This window comes from Zootoca vivipara, chromosome 3 (genome assembly GCF_965207765.1).
Source record: "Zootoca vivipara chromosome 3, rZooViv2.hap1.1, whole genome shotgun sequence".
Taxonomy (NCBI): Eukaryota; Metazoa; Chordata; class Lepidosauria; order Squamata; family Lacertidae; genus Zootoca; species Zootoca vivipara.
Window position 1 is genome coordinate 50,863,793 of NC_142586.1, and position 24,870 is coordinate 50,888,662.

At 42.1% G+C, this 24,870-nt stretch overlaps 2 protein-coding genes across 4 annotated transcripts in view; one reads left to right on the forward strand and one right to left on the reverse strand.

Moving 5' to 3' along the window:
- Positions 1-24,870, forward strand: part of NT5DC1 (5'-nucleotidase domain containing 1) — a 98,379-nt gene that overhangs the window by 5,065 nt on the left and 68,444 nt on the right. Inside the window, exons 1-6 of one of the 2 annotated variants that reach the window (XM_035109120.3) lie at positions 325-2,960; positions 5,972-6,063; positions 7,120-7,191; positions 8,049-8,155; positions 8,587-8,666; positions 11,846-11,927. In XM_035109120.3, the coding sequence (XP_034965011.2) occupies positions 2,637-2,960; positions 5,972-6,063; positions 7,120-7,191; positions 8,049-8,155; positions 8,587-8,666; positions 11,846-11,927 (757 nt within the window). In that variant the 5' untranslated portion in view covers positions 325-2,636. Of the gene's footprint in view, positions 1-324; positions 2,961-5,971; positions 6,064-7,119; positions 7,192-8,048; positions 8,156-8,586; positions 8,667-11,845; positions 11,928-24,870 lie in introns of those variants that run through there. The other variant, XM_088666014.1, reaches the window with a different exon arrangement.
- Positions 13,552-24,870, reverse strand: part of COL10A1 (collagen type X alpha 1 chain) — a 34,846-nt gene continuing 23,527 nt past the window's right edge. The window contains exons 1-3 of one of the 2 annotated variants that reach the window (XM_035109119.3): positions 23,373-23,508; positions 22,637-22,799; positions 13,552-16,700 (exon numbers count right to left, since the gene is read on the reverse strand). In XM_035109119.3, coding sequence (XP_034965010.1) covers positions 14,842-16,700; positions 22,637-22,799; positions 23,373-23,378 — 2,028 coding nt within the window. In that variant the 5' untranslated portion in view covers positions 23,379-23,508 and the 3' untranslated portion in view covers positions 13,552-14,841. Of the gene's footprint in view, positions 16,701-22,636; positions 22,800-23,372; positions 23,509-24,870 lie in introns of those variants that run through there. The other variant, XM_088666013.1, reaches the window with a different exon arrangement.

The window sequence follows — 24,870 nt, forward strand, 5'->3', positions numbered from 1 at the left end:
AATGCACAGCTTGTAGTCTATTGATGTACATCATTTACACAGAACGTTTTCTGTTGTTAGTGCCATTTTCCCTGATAAAAGCCTGCTGCTACCTCTAATTCCATTAAATCCTGTTCCATTTAACTTACTATCAGCTTAGGCCTTGTTTACTTACACAAAATAATTGTAATGATTAAACACAGCTGTAAAAGACGCGTTTCTCAGCCAAGTAAAGGACAATAATTCCATAAACAAATTAGGAGTTATTTTAACATAGGAAAGACCTTGACTGCAATATTATTTTATGTTTTCTCTTTATTATTTTATTATTTATTTTTTGCTGGGTAATTAAATCACAGACTATAGCCGGAACAGTTGGGTTTCAGGAATATAGTACACCTATTATTTGCACATTAATAGGCACCATGCTTTACAATTGTGTTTTGGAAAGTAACAACCAAATGTCTCCCCATGCTACATGTAGGAAATTGCTATTACTTATCCGTGTATGTGTAGCTCAAAGTATTCATTAATATTAGGTTTACTTAAACAAAATGTTATTCAGGAGACCTATGCACATTTGCAAAATGAATTATGGCCTGCACTACAAATCACTTAAGTTAGTGTATTTGCACATGCAAATCAAACCAATTTGCTTAAATCTGCCTGAATCAAAATATTGCATCTTAAGCCAGTTGTTTTTGTATGAATTTTTTTCTGGGGGAGGAGGGATTTAATTTGCATCTTTAAGTATACATTTTTACAAAAAAAAGTATTTTGTAAAGAAAAAATAATTAGCAGGAAACAGCCTGTATAGTTAAGTTGGTTAGAGCTGGTGCTGTTAATGCCAAGGTTGCAGGTTCAATCCCCATATGGGACAGCTGCATATTCCTGCATTGCAGGGGGTGGACTAGATTATGCTTAGGGTCCTTCCCAACTCTACAATTCTATGATATCAGAAACAAAAAGGCAACTTTTTCAGAGAAGAAAAACTTAGGTATTCCCTGCCCCATGGAACTTGGCACTTCAGACTGAAAACCCGTATGTATTTCCAAGGACTACTATATTTTGGTGCCCCTGCTATAGGGTGTATGGGCATATATGCACATCTATAACACCCAAATTGGAGGCTACAGCAATGGTGCATCTTCTAAAACATATGCCTTGGTAAATATCTGTATTCAGGACATAATACCCAAATATAGTAATGTTGTTTCTGTGTTTTCTTAGTTCTGTACATTGTCTTTGTGTCCTCACTGAGAAATGGACATCTAGGAATGTCCTTGCATGAGGTCCAGACAAGACAGAAAAACAAAGATAAACTGGACACTTGTTAGGAAAATCTAGAAGTGCATGAAAATCTAGAAGTGCATGAAAATCTAGATGTGCACATGGAAAACATCTTCTGGAGAGCCATACATACAAGGCCAATCAAACCATTGCCCATTTCTAGGCAAGCCTGGCCAATAAATGAGAGTATTAATAGCTATAACTATACTTGACTCTGGAACATGAATACCATTGTTTCTGCCCTTGCTCAATGTAGCACTGAGTGCCTTCCCATGTATGACAATAAAACACATCAAAAAGCCACTGGTTCTAAATCAAGTCATTTTTAATACTTCACTAAGTTCTACCCTCCCCCCGATGTTTCGTGGAAACTTCTGTGCATTGAAACGTTTTTATGCCATCTTAATTCTACAGATCCACAGATTGGGATGCATCTCCTTCTATAGCTGAATAATGAAACTTTCTACACCACTCTCCTGACCCAACAAGGAGGAGGGGAGCAAAATAATATGCCTGGCATTAGATGCGTAAAAATAAATAACAGCCATATAAATCAAGGATAGTACTGTGTAGCCTATGAGCTGCTACAGCATTAGTCCCCAATGCAAAATCACAGTAATGTCCTCTATTTTTAAACAGTTGCACTAGTCAGCTAAGTGCATGTAGGCTGGGAGATGACAGCTGGGAGGGAAATCACTATGCCCACCCTAAGCACTTATATGCTGGAACAGAAAATCTTGTGGCTGGGCTGTTAGCTTTTAGTTTCCTATATGCCATAAAGGAAAGCTCTTTTATTATACAAGGAAATATTCTGGCCTGCTTTTTACTGGAACATTTAATTGATTGCATTATCATTGTTTTCTAGGTTGTTATCTTAGTTGTTGAATATTTTGATCCCACTTCATGCAGAACTTGTCACAGTTAAAGGTTAAAAGTGTGAGCCACAGGCCAGGAAATCTCCAGTTCTGATTCAGCTAGATTTCAGTCAAGTGTCAACTGCATTTCAGAGTGAGGCTCCGTGCCTGGAGAGCCCAATGTAATTTTGTAAAAAGCAGCTGCAGAGACAGAGAGGGGATTTAATCAGGGCAGTTGTGCAGGAAAAAAGTGGGGCCTAATATACCAGTTTGATTACTGGTAATGACAGATCTGCGGAAGGTGCAGAAACGAGCGCCGAAAGTCCAGCGACCTGGGCTTACCCTTGTTTCAAAGGAAGCCCTGCTTTTCGTTGCACAAGCGTTTCTGGCCAAGTCCTCTTAAGGGTCCAAGAGGGGGGGGGGATGTTTTCGCTTTTTTAAAGAAAAAAGGAAAGGACCAAAGACGACTTCGCTACCCGATCGTCCAGGGTCAGGCACAGGCGCAGCGTGCAGATGGCCTGGCCGGAGCCGCGCCAAGGAAGGGGCAAGGAGGCGGGCGGAAGCGGCGGGATGCCCCCGCAGCCTGAGTCGCCTCGGTTCCCGCGGAAAGGCGCGGCCGGAGGAGCGCGGCGGGCGGCTTCTCTTCCCGGAACAGTGGAGGGCAAACGCGGCGGATGCGGCGGCGGCTGCTTCTCCTCGTGCTTCTCGTGCGCTTCTTCTTCCTCCTCCTCCTCCTCCGCCATGGCGCGGCCCTCCTTCTCCCTGGCCTCCTGCGAAGTGATCGGCTTCGACCTGGACCACGCGCTATGCCGCTACCACCTGGTCGAGAGCGCCCGGGTGAGTGAGGGGCGGGCAGCCGAGGGGAGACGGCGGGCGGGCGGCAAGGCGAGCGGTCAGGGCAGCCGGAGCGGCCCCCGCTCTTCGCACGCTGCTCCGCCGCCCCCTCCGCCCTCGAGGCAGCCTGAGCCGGGCGCTCCGCCACCGCCGGCCGAGAGCGGCGCTGCGACGTCTTCGCGCGGCTGAAACGGGCCCCGCGGGCGTCTCCGGGAGGGGACTCTTCGCATAGCTGTCAAGTTCTCCCCTTTTTTAAGGGAAATTCCCTTATGCTGAATAGGCTTCATCGCGAGAAAAAAGGGAAAACTTGACAGCTATGACTCTTCGGCTGAGGCGGCGTGGTTTTGGCGGGCCTCCTCCGTCTGCAGGCCTGCTGGCGAAGCGGGGAAACTCCCGCCCCCCTCCAGTCCTTTGGCGCCGCATTTCTGCTCGCTGCCCAGGGCAGAGTCAGCCCCTTGGAGTCAGTGGAGTAGCCGCGCGCAGCCGCAGGAGGAGTCTTTCAGCGCAATGCTGCTCGTGCTTACTCGGAAGGAAGGGCCACGGGGCTCCGTGGAGGCGCTTACTCCCGCGTAGGCAAGCGTTGGATGGGGAGAGGGCTCGGGAGCTGCTTCCCGTAGGCTGGCCGCTGTCAGGGCAGGATGCTGGGCTTAGAGATGCCCGGAGCCAGCGCGGGAATCAAGTACCAGCAACTCGCCCTTGTGTTTCTTCCAACCCATTTCCCGGAGGCTGAATATGTCGGGTGCCTTACATTTCTGTGTTTCCGAGTTTTATTCATGTAAGAAATGTATGCCCTACACTTTGAAAATATGTAGCCTATGGCGAACCCCTAAAGTTAGTTACAGAACAGACTGAAACATTAATCATAATATAACCAGTGCAAGGAAATACATTTGTGTCTTGCTTGGGGAAAACACATTGGTTTTTGTTTTGTTTTGTTTTCGTTTAAAAAAACAAGGTAATTTACAAAGCTGCAGACAAAGCTGAACCTCCTCACCTACTGTGCTTGCTATCCATTATTATTACTATTTTTATGTCCCTCCTTGCTCAAGGTGGCCTACATGGTTCTCCCCTCCCCACTACATCCTGTCAGGTAGGTTAGGCAGAGAGAGAGTGACTGGCCCAGAATCACCTAGTGAATGAGGGGGGATTTGAAATTCGAAGTCCAAGTCCATTACTCTAACCACTACGTGACACACCTCAATCTTCAAATGTCTGTTCCTCCCCTCTGTCCCCTTATCCTCAAGTATTTATATGAAGGTTTGAAACTCTCCCCTGGGAATTTCTGTTGTGGAAGTGCCACTCTTTTGAATGGCAGGTATTCAAGAGCACATGTGATAAAAGTTAGTGTGGGAAGAATGCTGGTTTCCCTTCATGGGTCCAGCACAATTACAACAAGCATGAGATCTATGGTTTTTTTTTATACAACCAGAGCAAAACTTCACCTTTAACTTTTATCCTGGTGTAAAATCTATGGGCATCTTTAATTTACGAAATTGTAACTGGTTTTATGTCAGTTTAACTTTAATAGCTTCTTCCAGAAGAGTCCTAAGAAGTGAAGTTTGAGAAGATAGGGAACCCTACCCTCACACTTCTAAATTCCTAGGGCAGCCTTTCTCAACAGGATTGTTCCCAATGGAGGAGAAAGAGAGTGCACATTATTGACAGAGAGACTGCACGTTTATTGTTCAAACACGAGTTGCAATATTTTTGCAACTCACTTTTTGCATCTCACTTTTCTAACAGTTTGTCAAGGTACACACCATGTAAACCAGGCATCCCCAAACTTCGGCCCTCCAGATGTTTCGGACTTCAATTCCCATAATCCCTGACCATTGGTCCCGTTAGATAGGGATCATGGGAGTTGTAGGCCAAAACATCTGGAGGGCCGCACTTTGGGGATGCCTGATGTAAACATTGCAACTAGTGATGAGGACCATCTCAAGCTCTTTCCATGCACATATTTCAACTAAAATAAAAAAATTCCTTCAGTAGCACCTTAAAGACCAACTAAGTTTTTATTTTGGTATGAGCTTTCGTGTGCATGCACACTTCTTCAGATACAGTGAAATGGAAGTTTCCAGGCACTTATGTAGAGAAGGGGTGGGGAGGGGTGGGGATGGGGAGGGGGGATCACTCAGAAGGGTGGTGGAAATGGGTGATTGACTGACTGATAGCTGTTGATGACCGCAAACGACTGCAAATGGTTTTGCATGAAAAAGCAAGGGTTGAGATGGCTGAAGATCGCTTATCATGTATAATGAGATAAGAACCCGATATCTCTGTTCAAACCAGGTCCCTCCATGGTTTTGAGCTTGGTGATAAGTTGCAATTCAGCAACTTCTCTTTCCAGTCTATTTCTGAAATTCTTTTGTAGTAAGACAGCTACTTTGAGATCTTGTATAGAATGTCCTGGGAGATTGAAGTGTTCTCCTACTGGTTTTTCTGTCTTCTGGTTCCTGATGTCAGATTTATGTCCATTTATCCTTTGGCGTAGGGTTTGGCCTGTTTGTCCAATATAGAGAGCTGAAGGGCACTGTTGGCATTTGATGGCATACACAATGTTAGAGGATGAGCAATTAAATAGTCCTGAGATGGTATGTTGGATGTTGTTGGGGCCAGTAATGGTGTTGTCTGGGTGTATGTGGCAGCAAAGTTGGCATCTGGGTTTATTGCAGGCTCTGGTACCAGTGTCCATGTTTTTCAACTAGTTTTCTATGTGTGCATTGCCCACGTTAAATAAGTAACTATGTTTGAGACATAAGGAGAAAAGAAATCATTGAGGTGTGGCTGGATTACATTTCAGAACATTTCACACTTCATTCTCAAAATGTCACCTTGAGGGTAAAGAAATGTGAGTGTTAAGAATTAATCTAAATGTTAGCCTTTTTATGTGCAGAACATTCTTCTGCAGCTAATAAGGTAAACTTTAAAGTGTGAAGTGACAGAATCTCAGGGTGTCTCAGTATATTTAATTTTATGTAGTGTTACATCTTCCTATCTCTCTTAATTTGCAGCTTATATATGATAGCTTTGCTCAGTACATGGTAAAAGAGAAAGGTTATGATAAAGAACTGCTGAACGTATCTCCTGAAAGCTGGGATTTCTGGTAAGTGATTCAGTTTAAAAATAATAACTTTCCAGACTTCTTGTCATCTCATTAATTACATGCATTAAAAGCACACACCCATACATACAGTATCTTTAAGGGTTACTTAGAGTATTTTCCTGGGTGTATGTCCTGTTTGGCTAAACTCTACTTCCTGCTGCTCAAGTACATCCTCACCACTTGGTTCTGTGGTTCTTTTGTTCAGTGACACTATGGAATCCATAATTTCTCATCTAGAAAATTGAGCTGGATGGCTTTATTTTTCCTCCAGCCACTGCCTAATGAAGATCAAAAAGGCAATCTTTATTCTGGACACCTCTCACAAATGGCTATGCAGCCTTCAGAGAAGTGACGGGGAACCTGTAGATTATCTGGAGAACCCATCATATTCAATCATTGGCAATGCTGGTTAGGGTTTAGAGCACGCATCCCCAAACTTCGGCCCTCCAGATGTTTTGGACTACAATTCCCATCTTCCCCGACCACTGGTCCTGTTAGCTAGGGATCATGGGAGTTGTAGGTCAAAACATCTGGAGGGCCGCAGTTTGGGGGTGCCTGGTTTAGAGAGTTAGAGTCCAACGATGTCTGGAGAGCCCTACCCCTGCCATTGGTCCTGGCCTGGCAATAAGTCTTTTCAACATACCCATTTTCTCTTAGGTTGTTTGGAATAATGATAGATTTGCCCATACTTCAGCATGTAATTAATTACTTTGCCAATTTCAGTGCATTTTGATGGAAGCCAAAAACAATGTAGAAAATAATGCAGTTGTTTACATAATGTTTGCAGACTACAAAACAAAAAACCCTGAACAGTTCCTTACTGATGAACATGTGGATTGTGGCAGTTTATGCTCCCATTTCTGACCAAATTCTCCCAACTTTTCTACCCCTCTCCCTCCATTGCCCCAAGTATCTCTTACTGCCATAAGTTTATTAAGGCTGCACTCCGTATTACATGTATATATTTGGAATACAAGGTTAAATGTATACAAGGTTAAATGTATAATCTTTCTCACTCTGCTCCCCACCTCTACCTTATCGGTCAAACAAATGTAGCTTTAAAGGCTTGGTGTTGGATATGGAAAATGGCAACTTCCTTAAACTCGCAGAGGATGGAACTGTTTTGAGGTAACTTTTTATATATATTTTAATAAAAACGCTGTACTTAAGTTCCTATAATTGTGGATTTTTGTGTGGGGCGGGGGAGATCTGTTTTCAAAGCAGCATCATACTATTCTGTGAACTGATCATAATAATTCTACAATATGAATCACTTCTACTCATCTAAATCCTACACTTTCTTCCAGTAGCTTTCAACTGTCAGAGGAATGTAGCAAAGCAACTCTTCCAGTTAGTTAAGTAAAAATCCAATCAAAATACAGATAAAAGTTAATTAATTCTTTAATGTTGTCAGTTAACAAAATTATTGGAGTTGAAAGCAATGTGTAAAAAAAACCCTATACTATTTATTATTTACACCAGAGGAAGAATTCATTACCTAGATTTTCAGCTTTTCTTCCCCTTCCCTCTTCTTATGTCAAGTCTCTAAAAATATTAGCAATTTTAGACAGGAACTGACAAATGGAATGATCTGCCAGATCCGATTAAATCCAAAGATTAGTCAAGAGCAAGAAAAATGCCTAAAGAGCATTATTTTATGACTCAGATTTGGTATTATAATGTATATATATATTGCCAAATTTGAGTCCCAAAATTATAAATGTGACTACTAGTGACTACTAGATCTAGTGACTACTAGATCTCATTGCAGATTTTTTAGACTCTCCTGTTTGGAAAGAAGAAGAAGAAATATTTCATACAATTCATGCAATGATATTCCAAGTCATACTCAGAGTAGACCTATTGATGTTGGTGGACTTCTGAGTTGTTTAAGTCCAGTGAATTCAGTGGGTCTTCTCTCAGTACAAATAATGTTGGGTATCACTCCATGCCTTTAATTCTTGGTACATATATATGTTAAACAGGGCAAGCCATGGCACAAAAGACATGACCTCTGAAGAGATCTTAGATACATATGGAAGGAAGGAATGGAGACACTTCAAGACAATGAGTGGAATGGTTTCTCGTTCAGGTACCAGAGTAATATGTATTTAACGAAGCTTGGGCCTCACTGGCTAACGTATGCAAATTTATGAAGGAATCTGTGACTGGATTTCTTGGTATCTTTAGCCACTGTTCTGCGCTTCTTTCACATGGAGGGAATGCATACGATTAAAGGGTAGCAGGGCTTCTCCACTGGCAGCACCCCCAATGTTGTGGCCTCTTGCCTGGCTCTGCCTTCTTACATCTTCAACATTGAAAGAAGGTGTGGGGGAGCAGCTTTCATGTGTTTTACGTAGGAAATTTTAATTATATATTATTTTGCTTGCTCTTATTTTGCTGGACTATTGTTGCTGTTTTAAATAATACTGCAAAATGCCCTGGAACCACTGGATGGAGGGTGGGTTTAAAATCATATTAATGAACAATACACAAATAAAATTCTTTTATTTTTCTCTGCAGCTAAATATTATGCCTTTGACAATTACTTTGATCTGCCTGGGGCACTTCTTTGTGCACGGATTGTTGATAGTTTAAACAAAGTAAGTGTTAACAGTGCTTTTTTTACTGGGCTCGAGAGCTTTTTCTCCCTTGTGTTCCTCCTTTTTCTGTTCCTCACCTTGCTTAGGTATTGTATAATGGGCTTGCTTAACAATTATGCTGCAAGAGGAACTTAATTTCTGTGATGGATTTTTATATACCTGTTCCATTGCAATGAATAAGTTGGACCATGGCAGTCATAGGGGTCACTTCTGTAGATGACCAAGTAGCATAGCTGCCAAGTTATCCCTTTTTTAAAGGGATTTTCCCTTATGCTGAATAGGCTTCCTCGCGTAGTGGCCAAGTAGTGGTCTTGGGGCTAAATTAGACATGATGTTCAACATCCACATATTTAGAATGCAAATAGCAGCTTTAGAGATTGGGATTGCAGAAGCTGGGGGTGGGAAGTCAAACCCTCTTCCTCCCCTGTTGTGGTTGTGATGAAACACCCACTCCCCATGCCCTGCCCTGCCCCTTCCCTATGACAGACAACACTGCTTCCAGATGGTGAATTATATAAACCCTTAAATACCATCTTCCTACATGTTTTCTAAATTCACACCTGTTTTCTCTGATGGATGACAAATGAATCTTTTGGTTTTCAGTCCTGAGTCTTGAGGTTGACCTGTTCTAAAAACTTTACAGATTGAACAGGCAAACTGCTTTTCATTATCTGCAACGTACATTGTGGTTACTCTCCTTTATTTTACTGAAGGGCATAGGCAAACCACAAGAACCTCCCTCACCCCATGTGGAAATACGCTGACAGAACTCACCCAAGTTTGTAACTTTAGGGGTTTGCGGCCTAGGAGAGGCCATTCTTTATGGCAACCCCTAAGCAGGTGAATTTCCTCCCCACAGAGGTGCACCTGGCACCGTAATCACTGTTATTATTAATTACATTTGTTAGCTCCTTTCATCACAGAAGTGAACCAAAGCGAGTTACATCAGAATCAGTTAAAGCAAATACAACCAATAAAAGTCTAAAACAAAATCTGCAAGGATAAAATATGAGTCTTATAGATCCTGCCCAGCTGAAAGAGGCCACAATTGCCCCAAACCCTTCAAATTAAAGACCAAAAACCTGGGCAAAGAGGAGTGCCTACAAATAAAGACGGTGTCAGGTGTGCCTTACTGGGGAATGCTCTCCCCAGGGAAGCATACTTGACACCCTCTTTATCTATTTTATCCACCACTGGAAGGGCCTGTTTTCCTGTTGCCACCCCCCAGATCTCCCATGGAAGGGACACAAAAAGAAGGACCTCATTGTATAGCTTTTGTAATATTCAGAGGACACACCTCCTTACACTGGCAAAAGTAGCAGTGGTGGCAATAATAATAGTAAGTAATTACCATATTAACCCCAATATTGGCCACTCCTGATCAGAAGTGGAGCTTCATGCTCCAGCACTGGGGGTGGGGGCGGAGAGCAGTGTGGGCATTGCTGGCATGTGTCCCAGGGGGCGTGGCATGCATCCTGGAGGCGTAGCAAGCCCCCACCACCCTCTTCCTCCGCCAGTGCTCCTGATTATAGGCCACACTAAGAAGTAGGGCTTTTTTCAGCCAAAACTCGCCAAAACTCAGTTCCGGCACTTCTCAGCCTTTGCCATTCTAAGAGAACAAGGGAGATGTTCATGGTTTTCTAGAAAAATAGCACTGATTAGAAGCCAGTGGTTTTGTGGGGTGTGTGTGTGACCCATATTGCTGCCTGATGTGAAGGATAAGGTACAACACACAGACACCTATTCCTTGTACTGAAGCTGAGAGCACTTGCAGTTGAATCTTGGTAAAGAAACAGTGCAGATTGGGCCCAGAAGGATAGGGCAAGTGAACAGGCAGCAGTTCCTTGGAGAGGAGGAGGGAGGCCTACTAAGAAAGGGGGACCACTGATGGCATCTTGCCAAAAGGTTCCTCCCCCACCCCCAAGTTGGAGCCAGTACTGGGTGAAAGACATAGATTTGTGCCCCTACCCCTTGCATTTGCCACTTGCACCTGTCACTCTGCTCAGTGAAAGGGCAGGTCCTGTGCTTTGAAAGCTGGGGTGGAAAAAGTAGGCCTAAGAAGTGGGAAAATGTGTTATCTCTCCTTTACATGCAAGGGTCATGGGGAGAGGGAATCTCAGCCTGGATTTGGCCTGGTTCCTAGTGTTTGGGGCAAATAAGGATGTTTTTGTTTGTTTCTTTGTTTGCTGAGCACTCCAAACCTTGTAACTCCAGCTCTGTGTTTAGAAAAGTGTTTGTATTACTTTTGGTTGGCATGCAAAGTTTGCTGCCTTCGCAGGCCCATGTTGAAGCACTTCTGTATAGCAAAGCTTTTAAGTAATTTTAGGCATGTCACTAAGGAGAACAATTTACTACAACAGCTGAACTGCAAAGAGACAGATTTGTTAAAATGAAGAGCAGAAACCGAAACACTTTCATGCCCCTGTGATGCCTGTGATTAATCTGTTTTGTAAATAACATCAGTCTGCCAGTTTAGTTTCAGATTTTGTGGTAGAAGATTCCCCCCACCCACCCAAAATAGCAACACAGTAAGTGATGCAGAATGATCTGCATATTTCAGTATCGCAAGATTAATTATTGCATTTTTATTCATGATAGGTTGTTAACAGATAAGGAAACAAGACGTTGCCTTTCAGTGTCAGTTAAAACCTGAGCTGTGTTGTAACTCCTATCTAAATCCCCATCCATTTCCCTTTCTCAGGCATGGACTATATACACACAGCAGAATGAGGTGACAGAATAGACTATAAAAGTGGTTCACAAAAATTTCACCCCAAGGCAGATGGAGGCAAAGTTTGGAATAATCAGCTGGCAGTTACAGAAATAATGTGTCTCATCCATCTTTGGAAATTGCTAAATTATTTGCCACTGTGTTTTCCGTGTGGCAAGGAGTTCCAAAGTTCAGAGGCCCTCAGGCAAAGTACAGCCATTTGCTCTGGAGGTATTGTAACTCAACCAGGGGTGGGGAAATGAAACAAAAAATCATAGAAGAGAGCATTGCTGTCTGGCCTTTGAACATGAGCTCGTCAATCTACATTTTTTGCTGCTGTTGCAGGTTCCCTTTGAAATCACTAATTTATGAAACTCACAGTTATTCTGTTAAAATTTGGAGTGACTTTTAATTGAGGAAGCTCAAAAGATTTCTTGATTTTTTAAAATATTTTTTTTTTTGCTTACAGCATAGTCCTAGGCGAAAGTATGACTTTTGGAAGGATATGGTTGCTGCCATACAGCATAATTATAAAGCTTCAGCTTTTAAAGGTAAGCAAATTCATTGTCATTTTTTTATAACAACAACAACAACAACTCTTTGTGTATCTGACAGTTCATGGCAGTTAGTAGTCTGAGTGTTGAATGTGCCCATTCAATACCATATATATGGTTAGCTTGACCAAACTATAACCATTGCATAGAAGTGCACTACGGTAAAAGTCACTTCTATACTGATGAAAGTCTTCCAAGTTAAGTGATGTTAAGTTAGGGTTATACTTGTGCTTAGAAGATTTGCATCTAAGAATGGAATGAGATGCTTGGTGACAAAAATGTGTTTCCCAGTTCTGTGTTTGCCTGAAACATCCATTTGTCCATTCCTTTTTCTCCCTTGCCAATGCTCACCTCGTGCCCTCACACAGCATGGGAAATTTCTATGTTTCCCTCTGAATGCCTGTTTCCAGCCTAAATCCCACCCAGGGTCAAGCTCACTGCAGAGCAATACATGCAGCAACATTGTTAAGGGGCTGGAAACACCCAGTGTGTTTAATGCCAGGCCTGTTTGTCAGGTCTGAGGGATGTCTGTTCCAGGAGGCCCTGCAAGAGTTCCTCACCCATGATATGGCATGGAGGTGGGAATGGCTCTTCAATCATATCATGCTGTAAGATGTACATAATCTGACTGGATGTGTGTGTGAAAAACTTGCTGGAGGTAACTGTCATATATAGCTTATTCCAGGCTTTTAAGTGGACGGTGAACAGGGAGAAGGGACATCCCTAGACTACCTGCTTTCTATTTATTACAGGTGTCTCCCACCCCACCCTCATTTCAGAATTCACTTCTGAGGGCAGGTTCCAAAAAAAATGTAACAATATAATAAATTATATTCAGAGATTGATGCTGAAGCTTTGCACAGTGTTGAAAGGGAGTTATATCTGTATTTTTATACTTAAAACCTGTATGTACCCTTGTACCTGCGGGTCTATATCTCCACAACAGATTCTCCTCCTTCCTTTGAAGTTCTGTGGATCAAGATGATGGCTTAAAAGACTTAGGCTGCATGGTACTGGGATAGTAGTACCTTTGACTTCAAGGTTCGCCTTACAGCACTTGCATCCTTTCAGATAGAGTTGGGCTTGTTTTGCTTTCAGTGCAGCCATGTAGCTGGTAGCTAAACACCCCACTCATATTTTTAATAGAACAAATTCTCAGGTAAAATTCTTATTTTTAAATATATATATATATCATGTACAGCTTTTTGTCAGTCTAGTCATTTGGGAAAACAACAATGGCTTTGCCACAACCCCATGATTCCAAGAAACAATTTTAAAAGTACTGTACTAAATAATGGCAAGCAAAACAGAAATAGGTTTCAGTTTTTTATTATTTCGCTTAGTTGCTTACTCTTGAGTAGAACTGCATGTGAACTCCAGAAATAAGCACCTTTGTAAAATGAGCCAAATTGAAGCAAAACACATTGTTGGAGTGTCAGATTGCACAGATAGAAGACAAATAAGCGTTCTATAGGTTTATTTCGCTTAGTTGCTTACTCTTGAGTAGAAATGCATGTTCACTCCAGAAATAAGCACCTTTGTAAAATGAGCCAAATTGAAGCAAAACACATTGTTGGAGTGTCAGAATGCATAGATAGAAGACAAATAAGCATTCTATAGGTTTATTTCAGTTTTTTATTAATACAGCTTTTAAAAATCACGTTTGACAAACACAACTGGACATTTTAGAACAAAGTGTAACATGCTGGTGTCAAATGAATATAATAAAGACCATTTATTTTATTTCACACAGACAAAAATAACATAATCAAGAACTTAGTGTGGGATGAAATATTAATGTTAAAAAATGTAACTGGTCTCATGTTGGTACAATAAGTGAATAATTGTACAAGCACCATAGTGTAAAACTAATAAACTTAAATAATACTTCGCTCCCCACCCTCATTTATCATTCTCTCAATGCCATAATGTATGTAAGGGAGAGGAGGCTATTTAAAAGCATTTGAATGAATATTTTCTTTTGGAAGAGACTTTTGACACAACCTAACCATGCTAAACTAATTTTATTCAGAATATTCCAGTTAGTCTGTAGCACCTTATATTTAATTTTATCTTATAGAACTTAACACATTGTTAACTAATTAACCAATGTGACAATCTTTATCATTCCTAATGACTAATTATAGTAGTTTCACATTAGATTTGTGAGTGATAATAGCAGTGATCACATGCGTATGAACTTTGTATATGAGTTTGCCAGTGAACTCCTACCCGAAATACACTTCTGTGATAAGCTAGCCTCTCTGATTTCAAAAGAAATAACTTTGTAGCCATAGTGTCTTTCACCTATGAGTTCAGCCTCTTTTAACTGTGAAATTTATTTTTGAATCTACTTCGAGGGGAAAATAAACTTATTTAAACCAGTACTGTATCATTAATCAGATTATTAAAGAGTAAGTAGCATTAGATCTTTAGATCTTTAGAAATGCTTCTTTTCTACACTTCTGTAAATGATAAGACCCCGTAGCCTTACAATTTTTAAGATTTAATCCTGGCAATTACAACTGGGATTTCTCAGTGTTTGGGCAGGTTAAATACATTGTTGAGTATTGCACTGAAATACAATTATAGTTTGTTGAACATCACCCTTTAAAATAGGAGTGAGGAACATATGGCCTTCTAAATGTTGTTGGACTGCATCTCCTATCATCCCTGACAATTAGCTGGGGTTACTGGGAGTTGGAATCCAGCAACATTCTGGAGAGCCACAGACTCCCAACCCCTTATTTAAAATGTCTTTTAAAAACAGCACCTAAGATAAACATCCTGTAGCATTTGCCTTTGAAATTTAATTTAATTTAATTTCACACTTTCTTCAGCTAGTCTCTGCTGGACATCTACAAGTAGAAACACAAATAATAAGATACTATATTTTGGGGGTAGCAGAATGTTATATTTGTGCAAATAAGAAACCTGAGAAGGAGGAGTGAACGTACTCTGAAGAGAACAGGCCGTTCGATTCATTGTTGGGCAGCTGCAACCAGACTTGGTCATTTTCCATGAGCTCAATAACAGCACTGCCAGAAGCCTGATCGAGGTAGCCTTTCTGGTACTCATCAAAGGTGTACATGATGGGCGAGCCATTTTTGTACAGGCCTACCCAAACATGTGACCCTTTCACATGCACGTGGTAAGCAAAGTAGTAAAGTCCTGGTATCCTGCAAGTGAAGATCCCTGACCTGGGGTCGTAGTGCTGTTGTCTGTTGTACAGGATCTTATCAAATCTGATAGGGGCAGCTGATGCAGGGTAAGCTTTGGAAAGAGTGGCAGTGAAAGCTGACACCGGAAAGCCAGTTAGACCTTGCACTTCACCAGCTTTCATAACAGGCATTCCGGCCAGGGCCTGGCCTCCTGGGATTACTCCAGGAGGTCCAGGAGGACCTGGAGGACCTGGCAAACCAGGCTCTCCATTGTGGCCTTTGGGGCCTGGTGGTCCTGGAGGTCCCATAGGCCCATCTAAACCCTTTGCAGCAATACCAGCTGGGCCTGGTAATCCTGGTGCACCCGTTTCCCCTTTACTGCCAGGGAATCCTGGAATACCTGGAGGACCAATTGGTCCTTTTGTACCAGGTATTCCTGGCGGTCCTCTAGGGCCTTGTTCACCATTGACTCCTGCCACTCCCTTAGGTCCTGGTGATCCCATTGGGCCAGGTAGGCCAGGTTGCCCAGCATGCCCTGCATCCCCTTTTGGACCTGGCAAACCTGGTTGTCCTTTTGGGCCAGTAAGTCCTGGCTCCCCTGGGTATCCTGATTTCCCCTGCAGTCCTGGTAGACCCCTCTCCCCTTTAAGCCCTGGGGATCCTGCTGGACCTGTAGGGCCTCTCTCACCCTTGAGTCCAGGGAGGCCATTTTCACCTGCTGCACCTCTGAGCCCTTGAGGGCCTACATTCCCAGGTGGTCCGAGTGGCCCTGGTTCACCTGGAGCACCAGCTGGTCCTTGTTCTCCCTTTGCTCCTGGGGCACCAGGGAGACCTTCAGGTCCTCTCTGTCCCTTCATCCCTGGCAACCCTGGTTTCCCAAATCCTGGGAGACCAGAAGGCCCAGGAAGGCCAGAGGGACCTGGAAGTCCTTTTGCTCCAGGGACCCCTGGTATTCCTGGTGGTCCACTTGGTCCAGGTTTTCCTACTCCTGGTTCTCCAGGTTCCCCACGAGAGCCTTGTGGACCTGGGGTACCAATTGGGCCTGAGGTGCCTGGAAAACCCCGCTCCCCTTTAATACCTGGCTCACCTGGAAATCCCCTTTCCCCAGGCCTTCCTACCCCTGCTGGTCCTGGAGGGCCTGAAGGTCCCCGTGGCCCCGGCAGACCTCTTTCTCCTGGGCGACCTGGAGCCCCATATCCGCTCTCGCCCTTCTGTCCATTGATACCAGGAATGCCTGGCTCACCTTTTTCTCCTGGGGCACCTCTTAGCCCTTGTGGCCCTGGCACCCCTTGTTTTCCAGCAACAGATATCCCAGCTGGACCAGGAATTCCAGGGGCCCCTGGGGGACCTCTTGGCCCTGGGAGACCGGCGGGGCCCATATCTCCTTTTTCACCAGTTAGTCCTCTTTCCCCTGGCCTTCCTTGCAAACCTGGCAGGCCTGGCTTTCCAACGGTTGAAAGTCCTGGGGGTCCTGGGGGTCCCGGTGGCCCTTGAGGTCCTTGGCTTCCATATCCTGGTTTTCCTGGAGCCCCTGCAGGGCCTGGGAGTCCTCTTGGACCAGGAGGGCCTGCTGGACCAGAAGGGCCTTGATCGCCCCTTGCCTGGACAACTAAAGCAATAATAATAAATACATTAGTAGGTTCCAGGAATTAAGTGACTCAAGAAATAGCAGTCAGGATTTTTTTTTAAAAAAAGTCTTTAAAAACCTTTGATCACTAATTCAGATAGAATCAGAGATGGTGTTCCTCATAATAACTAGTTTTACCCTCACTGAGCTACAATTCCCAGAACCCTTGACAAACTACCATTCCCAAGATTCTTAGGGGGAAGCCATGTGCATTGAGTGTGCTTTAAATATATGATATGCAGCTGCCTGAACCAATTTGGGAAGCCCTCAACTGCATGTGAAGAGCTCATGCCACAGGTTGTGTCCATGCCATCATCAACCCTTTGGGAAATAGTCTAATGCTAGGTATAGGGAGGACGATAGCATAGAAATCATACTGAATCATCTTCCAATCTGACAGAATAATGTGAATACTGGGGCTGAAGTCTATGGTCATCTTTCAGTTCTGCTTGCTGTCATCTCTCTGACTTGCTGTTCTTTAACACCATTTCCCCCTACAATTTCTGGTTCATATTCCTAGGATTAGTACAGCCTTCCCCATCCTGGTGCCTTCCAGGAATGATCCTTTCAAATGCTTTGTTTTGGCAAATGTGGGTACCCCTAGGTTTGCCACCTGTTCATCATTTTTATGGACTATTCATATTTTGGAAAGTTCTCCTATAATACGTGAAATATGTATTGTGGATGAAGCTTGTTAATAGTTTTTCCAAAGAAACAAAATATAGAGCAACAAAAGTGCATTCACAATTTTTAAATAACACATGTTCCTTGGTTGCCCAATAGGGATGTTTCTGCCCAGAGAAATGTGAGAACAAATTGGAGGGGGGGGGGGTTCTAGGAAGAAAGAATTCAGGAAATTAAATGTGTATTTTCTAAGAGACTTTATCTGGTGTAAAGAAAGAAGGCAGGTCCTATAAGCTCAATAATGTCAGATTTCTCGTGTCCTGCTGACCAGAAAAACCAATAATTTGTGAGGTTAAAGGGTGGGAGCCATATGCAATCCAGAACAAATGAATCAAGTAACATGCAGAACAATCCTATGCATGTTTACTCAGACGTAAATCCCAATGTGTTCTATGTAGCTTACTCACAGAAGAAGTAAGGAGGCAGAGGATTTAATGTCTATTCATGAAAACTTCAAATATGACATCTAGTTTCATACAACCTCACAGTTGTGTTTATAGAGTTGCTGCCTAAACTGCAGAAAATTCCATCTAATAATAGATTGAAACTATAGTATTACATAAGAAAACCTGAGCTTGGCTGACTTTAGTGGGACTACTCCTTAGTAGTTTTAGAACTGCAGCTGCAAATGCTATGTTTAAGCAACTAGATCGGGGCTCCCAAACTGTGGTTCACGAATCGCCAGTGCTCCATGAGCTTTATTCTGGTTGTCTGTTGCATCTGGGGATTTGTGGTTCAAGAAATATTCATATTTGTATCTTACTGTATATATCTTACTGTATTGCAATTCAATCTGTAATGACAACGTATACAAAGCAAAAGCAGCAATAAAAACATAACATCTAGCACAGTGCATTGCAACTGCTACGAGAGGCAGAAAAGTCATTAAGTGGTTAGCAGTTTCCAAGTGGTCTGTGCAGTGGTGGGGAGGTTTGTGAAACACTGAACTAGATGGTTGCATGGTGTTCTAAAAACCAGTAGATGGAGCCATTCAACCATATGTTAACCATAGCAAAGCATGTAAAGGAATTTAATATCTTGCGTAATAGCCCTTTTCTATTTCTTCCTCTGGGAGCAGGCAGAATTTTGTGCAGCCATAGGAGATACTCATTAAAACAAAGTATTGTAACATAAGCAGGGTTGTTTTTTAAAAAATAAAATAAAATGGATTAGAATAAAATAAAATGGATTAGAAGTTTTAATTTTTCCAGTGCCTTAACTTGCATAATTTAAACCACCTTGTTCATAGTTGCAGATAATAGCAGAGGGTATGGAGCTTAAAACTGAAAACAAATCTTGAAGGTGTTGATTGAAATACTGTGGAACAGGAGAGACCTCCAATCACAACGTCCCAACAGTACCAGTACTATGGTGATCACAGGGACCATTAGAAATGCAAATAAGTCTAAGTCTGTAAAAGTTTGTCAGATTATTTTGTATGAATTATATCAGCTATTATTTATTTGTTGGGAAAGGGGGAAAGCCTCACAATTAAGATATTGCATTCTCCGTGGATAAAAGTGATAAACAAATATACCCAGGGATATAAATTTGATCAGCTTTCCAAAACTTTGGTGGTTCAGTATTAGGAAGGACAATTTAATCATCAGCATGCATAATTAAAGTCCCATGGACTGCAAGAAGATCAAACCTATCCATTCTGAAGGAAATCAGCCCTGAGTGCTCACTGGAAGGACAGATCGTGAAGCTGAGGCTCCAATACTTTGGCCACCTCATGAGAAGAGAAGAATCCTTGGGAAAGACCCTGATGTTGGGAAAGATTGAGGGCACTAGGAGAAGGGGACGACAGAGGACGAGATGGTTGGACAGTGTTCTCGAAGCTACGAACATGAGTTTGACTAAACTGCGGGAGGCAGTGCAAGACAGGAGTGCCTGGCGTCACGAAGAGTCGGACACGACTAAACGACTAAATAACAACAACAACAAATGCATTAGCTATGTGTCTGTGATAAGGTAGGATTTCCCCCCATACATTTTACATTATTTGGTCACTTCCATGCCAACCTACATCTGAAAACACCTTGTGACATGGGTTTATCTGATAGTTCAAAACACAGAGAGAGTTGAGAATATCCAAGTGTGAGAAAGAAGTATGGCAATAAAGGCAGAAATTGCAGAAAGCAAGCAACTGATCAACTAGTAAGTAAAGGAGCCAAGCAGCTCTGTTGGCAAGAGCGAACCTCAAAGAGACTGCCTGGGATTATGTGAGTAGGAACCCAGAAAGCCTGTAAATAGTTTCCCTCTGCAAAGTGCTGAAGTACATGTGAGGTACTATTAAGGCTCAAATGTTCATTTAATGCTTTCTGGTTTGTGTACAGCGGGGAGCATTGTGGAACAGGTTCATGATCACATTAGTCAATATCTGAATACTTTGAGGAATCCAGATTGCCTAAATCTAATTTGTGTGTTTGTAGTCCTATTCTCACAAATGATGCTTAAATTGATGGATTCTCCTAGGGCAGTAAATTGAATGAACGAGCTTCATTCACTAGAATATACATTTTATTGAATATCTCCCAGACTTAAAAACATTATTGGAGACTGGCCACACATTATAGCCACTGTAATAGAAGCTACCCAGGCTCTGATTGACACTTGAGAAAAGCTCGGAGGCATTTGGCCTGATGTCATGCTGAGAGAGAAGAAGTCACCACTGGCAGAGAGGCTTTAGTTTCTCATTATCCTGTTCAGCTAATTTCCTCTAGCAAATTAGAAAGGAGGGATTTGCTGAGAAAGATGATGGGTGAAAAAGCCCATGGGCTAGCAGAATCAACTTCTATCTCAGCATGATGTTGATAAACACCTATGAGTTTTCCTTGAGGGTCTGTAGTCTACTCTGGAGAGCATATTAAAAATTCTCAGCAGTCAGAGCCTGGCTTTTTTTTAATCTACTGAATATAACTCATCTCTTTTGATGATGTCTCTGTATAGATCCATTAGCTAGAATGTAAAGAGTCTTTCCAATAACTTCAACTTAATTCTTAATTCCTTTAAATAGTCAGAGTGAGTAGTCCTCTGCAAACTCAGGGATTCTTGATTCACCTGTTTATCATTGTGGCATGAGTCCTTACAGGATCAAAAGCAGGACTGCTATCTCTGATGCATAGCTGCCAAGTTATCCCTTTTTTTAAGGGATTTCCCCTTATGCTGAATAGGCTTCCTCGTGAGAAAAGGGAAAACTTGGCAGCTATGCTCTGATGTGTGAAGTTCACTGTTCTATAGGGAAGCATAGTGACCTTGAATACCTAAAATGTCATTAAATCCACCATATGTATAAGTGGGGATATTATTACTGAAGTTTCTTTGGGTAACAATATCTGAGTATCAGTTACATTATAAAACTGTCCAATAATAAAATACCCAGTTCTCAAGTTTTTCAGTGGGCATGCCTTCAGACAGGAATTTAATAGCACTTAAAGTGGAAATGTCCCACTTATTTATTTATTGTTAATTAATGTGATTGCTGCAAAGGGTCAACTTTTCCTCCCACTTGACTTAATACATTTCGACTGATGAGCTGTGTAATTAAATAGACTCTTTCCATCACATAGCCACTAATATTGTGTGTGTACACATACACATTTAATGTCACAGATAAGAAAATAGTGTCAGGTCACAGCAATATTTAAAGGAAGATAAGCCTAATAAGCATACTTATAAGGAAGTGAATGTTATTCATTTCAATCGGATATTTTCCCAAGAAAGTGGCACTTCACACATCTAGGCTAGGCTCTTAACATTATCCCAGCAGCAGTACTGCTTGTATCTGTATCACCAGGTAGGAAGCAGTCAGTCTGGGAGGAGCCACTTTTGAGGCTCTTCTTTGTGCCAGAGTTCATCCAGTTTCCTAAAGGTTGATACTAGAGTGGGAGGAGCCACAGGGTAATCACCATCTTCCTTGTCCATGGGTCATGCTGGCTGGGGCTGAAGGGAGTCTCAGCAATTTCTGGAGGGCCCATCCCTGCCTTACATAATATGACTGCCATTCTAAGAAGCAGAACATGCATCTGGTGAAGCAACCATAAGTGATCTTGGAATTACAGCTCAAGAGTTAAGAAAGCAATATTCTGCATCTGTAAAACTTGCCAAAATATTGCTTTAATTCTTTCTCATTCTTGTCTGCAATTTAAGATCTCGTAATAGCATTGCTACTCTGAATTTGATTGTTCAGTGTATTGTAGGCAATAGGATTTTTGAATCCAATAAACAAGGTTCCTGGGAAGGTGTAGGTGTAGTTTACGCTGGTTTTATACCACTTTAATTGTCACTACACACTGCCCCAGCCTACCCAAAGAGCCACTTGCATGTATGCGTGTAAGCACAAGAAGAACTGAATGAATGAAACTCACGGCAACAAATTTCTAGAACTTCTGTCAAGATTTAGTAATGATTGGCATGGTTAATATGTTGCATGGTGGGATATATCCTGACAACATATCTAGTATATTTGATAAGGCTGTTCCTACTGGCAGATCTTTTAATTCTAATACTAAGTTCTGTTATTTTTAATGCTTGTATATTTATTGTGTTCTCCCTTGAACCTCTGAACGGTAGCATCTAAATGTTTTAAAATATATAAATTTATGCTGCAATATGTATAATCTAGAGTAGCCCTGTTTACAATCTTGCTTCTGGGTATGAGTTATAGGTTGTAGGTCTCTTAGTCATTCATACTAGCTTTGTATCCATATTGACCTGTGAATGTAAAGCTCAGAAAAACCACATGGTCCAGTCTTCCTAGGGTGAACCAGTTCAAAATTCAAGTGGGTGGTATTAGGTTTGAACATTTTCAATGAGATAAATCTCATTTCTCACGGAAAGCTTGTATATCTACACTGGAGATTTCTCTCTCTGACATTCTACTTTTTAGTGTATTGCGCTGAAAGCATCTTATACAGAGAGCTTTCACGCATGCTATCCCCCATGTGTTCACGGAAGTAGTACAGTTCCCAGGACTCTGCTACATAGAACAACTCTAACATTATAAACCAGGTGAACAGCTGTTGTTCTTCCTTAGGCAGCTAGTGCTACAGTGATAATTTTAGTAAATACCTTAAATAAAATCTGTTTACCTTTATTCACAGAACTAATCTTTTTGTACCTGTAAACAACAGTTACAAAATAATAGCTATCTTAATTTACAATATACTGTAATCAACATGTTGAACAAAACTACAGGCTGTCCATATCTTTTTAAAGGAAGCATTACTTACCTTGGCTTTTCACACCGAAAGGGAGGAAAGCAGGCCCTTTTATTGATTCACTAGACTGCACCTTAAAGCGTTCAGGATAATAGCCAACAGTGCTGTAGACAATGTTCACGGAAAACAGCAGCAGCAGAAAAGATATTTGTAACTTCATATTCCTAAATCCGCTCTGTATTGAAGAAGAAAATGTACAATATAATTTTTATAACAGAAAACTGAGTTGTAATAAAAACATACCCACAGCATTCTGCTTCAACATTTTCCAGGCTTGTGGATTCAACGATACACATGTGTTAAAATGACATCACTTAGTTTAAAAAGTTGAATCAGAAGCCATTCTGGGTGTCAGATCTGGTCACATCTTATTGCATTATCAGCCTACAGCATGTGGCATGGTCTATAAAAGTGTGTGTGTGTGTGTGTGTGTGTGTGTGAGAGAGAGAGAGAGAGAGAGAGAGAGAGAGAGAGAGAGAGAGAGAGAGAGAGAGAGAGAGAGAGAGATGACATAGCTTCTAGGTACTGAAATATTACATGCCTACAAGCCTTTAAGAATTTCCAAAAGAACAAACTAGGTCTTCCTGTTTCAGGAGCTATAGTCATTAGAAGCTTATGCAAATGCAACAAGCAAGCCTTCTGCAGTAACTGTAACCAGAATACCCTCAAGTGCCATTAATGAGCACCTCCAAACCTCTGTCCCACTTAAATGTATTTGTAAACCAAGCCAGATGGAATTGCAGCATACCGGCATGTTGTAGGATTACAAGTGTGCAGTAAAGCAGACTTCAGTCTTGCCTCATGTGTCCTGCTGCCACAGGTGTGCAGAGCAGAAGCTGCTGTTTCAAGCATCATCCTGACTTATTTATACTGTTTGTGCCTTCTGACATGAAGTTGCACTCTGTTGTAGCCCCGCCTTCAAACCAGGAAAGTGCTAATTATGGTGGAAAGTTTTCTTGGCCAGGCATGTTGTGTCATGTTGGATTTTTATATATATATTATTTTAGATGCCATTCCCTGTTCATGAATTTACTTTTATTGTACTGGGACTCAGACAGGTCATCTTGTAAAAAAAAATACATGAGCTGAAATAGAAAAGGGTAAACTTTTATTTTTCCTATTGAGATTTTCAAAGAAATGGGTAAGCCATGCTAAGACTAGATTTCTTCACTTGGCTATTTTGGCAAGCAATTCTACTAAATGTGTGAGGGCTTCACTAAATGTGCAAGGGTCGCAGAATGTATGTACTCCCTGTACATAGGCTTATTCCACAAGTTAGGGATGAGCCAGAACCACTCAAAGTTTCTTTAATTGCTTTCCCTACTTGCAAAAATCCATGTACTGCTTTTGAACCCCCCCCCAAAAAAATTTTAGACTATTTGAAAGAGAGAGTAAAAGAAAAAGGAAAGTGAACATTGCAAATATTTAGCGAAGGACTGCATTCAATGTAGCACTTAGTCTCTAATTCCATCAGCACAGGGTTTATTTATTGTAGAACAGAATATTCTCATCTTCTGCTTCCTCCACACATTCCCTAAAACAGTTCTGGGATTCTCCCCCCAACCCCCAGGAGTAGATTTGGGGATGACACATGGTGTTAGAGTGGAGAAGAGATGGGGCATTGGGGCAAGTCCCGTTGTGCTAACAGTAATCCTTGCACTAGCACTTTTATTTCGTTTAATACCACCCAGAATCTCCTGCCAGATGATTCACTGTCTTGAGGATCTCAGCTTTAAGTTGAACAGAGCCAGTTTTTCTTAAAGGTAAAGTTAAATGTACCCCTGAGCATTAGGTCCAGTCGTGTCCGACTCTTTGGTTGCGGTGCTCATCTTGCTCTGTAGGCCGAGGAAGCCGGCGTTTGTCCACAGACAGCTTCCAGGTCATGTGGCCAGCATGACTAAGCCGCTTCTGGCGAACCAGAGCAATGCACGGAAACGCCGTTTACCTTCCTACTGGGGTGGAAGCTATTTATCTACTTGCACTTTCACATGCTTTTGAACTCCTAGGTTGGCAGGAGCTGGGACCAAACAACGGGAGCTCACCCCGTCACGGGGATTCGAACCTTCTGATCGGCAAGCCCTAGGCTCTGTAGTTTAGACCACAGCGCCACCCACGTCCCTAGTTTCTATCTTACCCGGCTGCAAAAAAATGCTTCCATTCCTTCTCTCCTCCTGTGCCTGCCTCTGTTTCCTCCGTCAGCCTTTGGTTGCAGAAACAACAGCAACAACTATTCTAAATCATGGAAG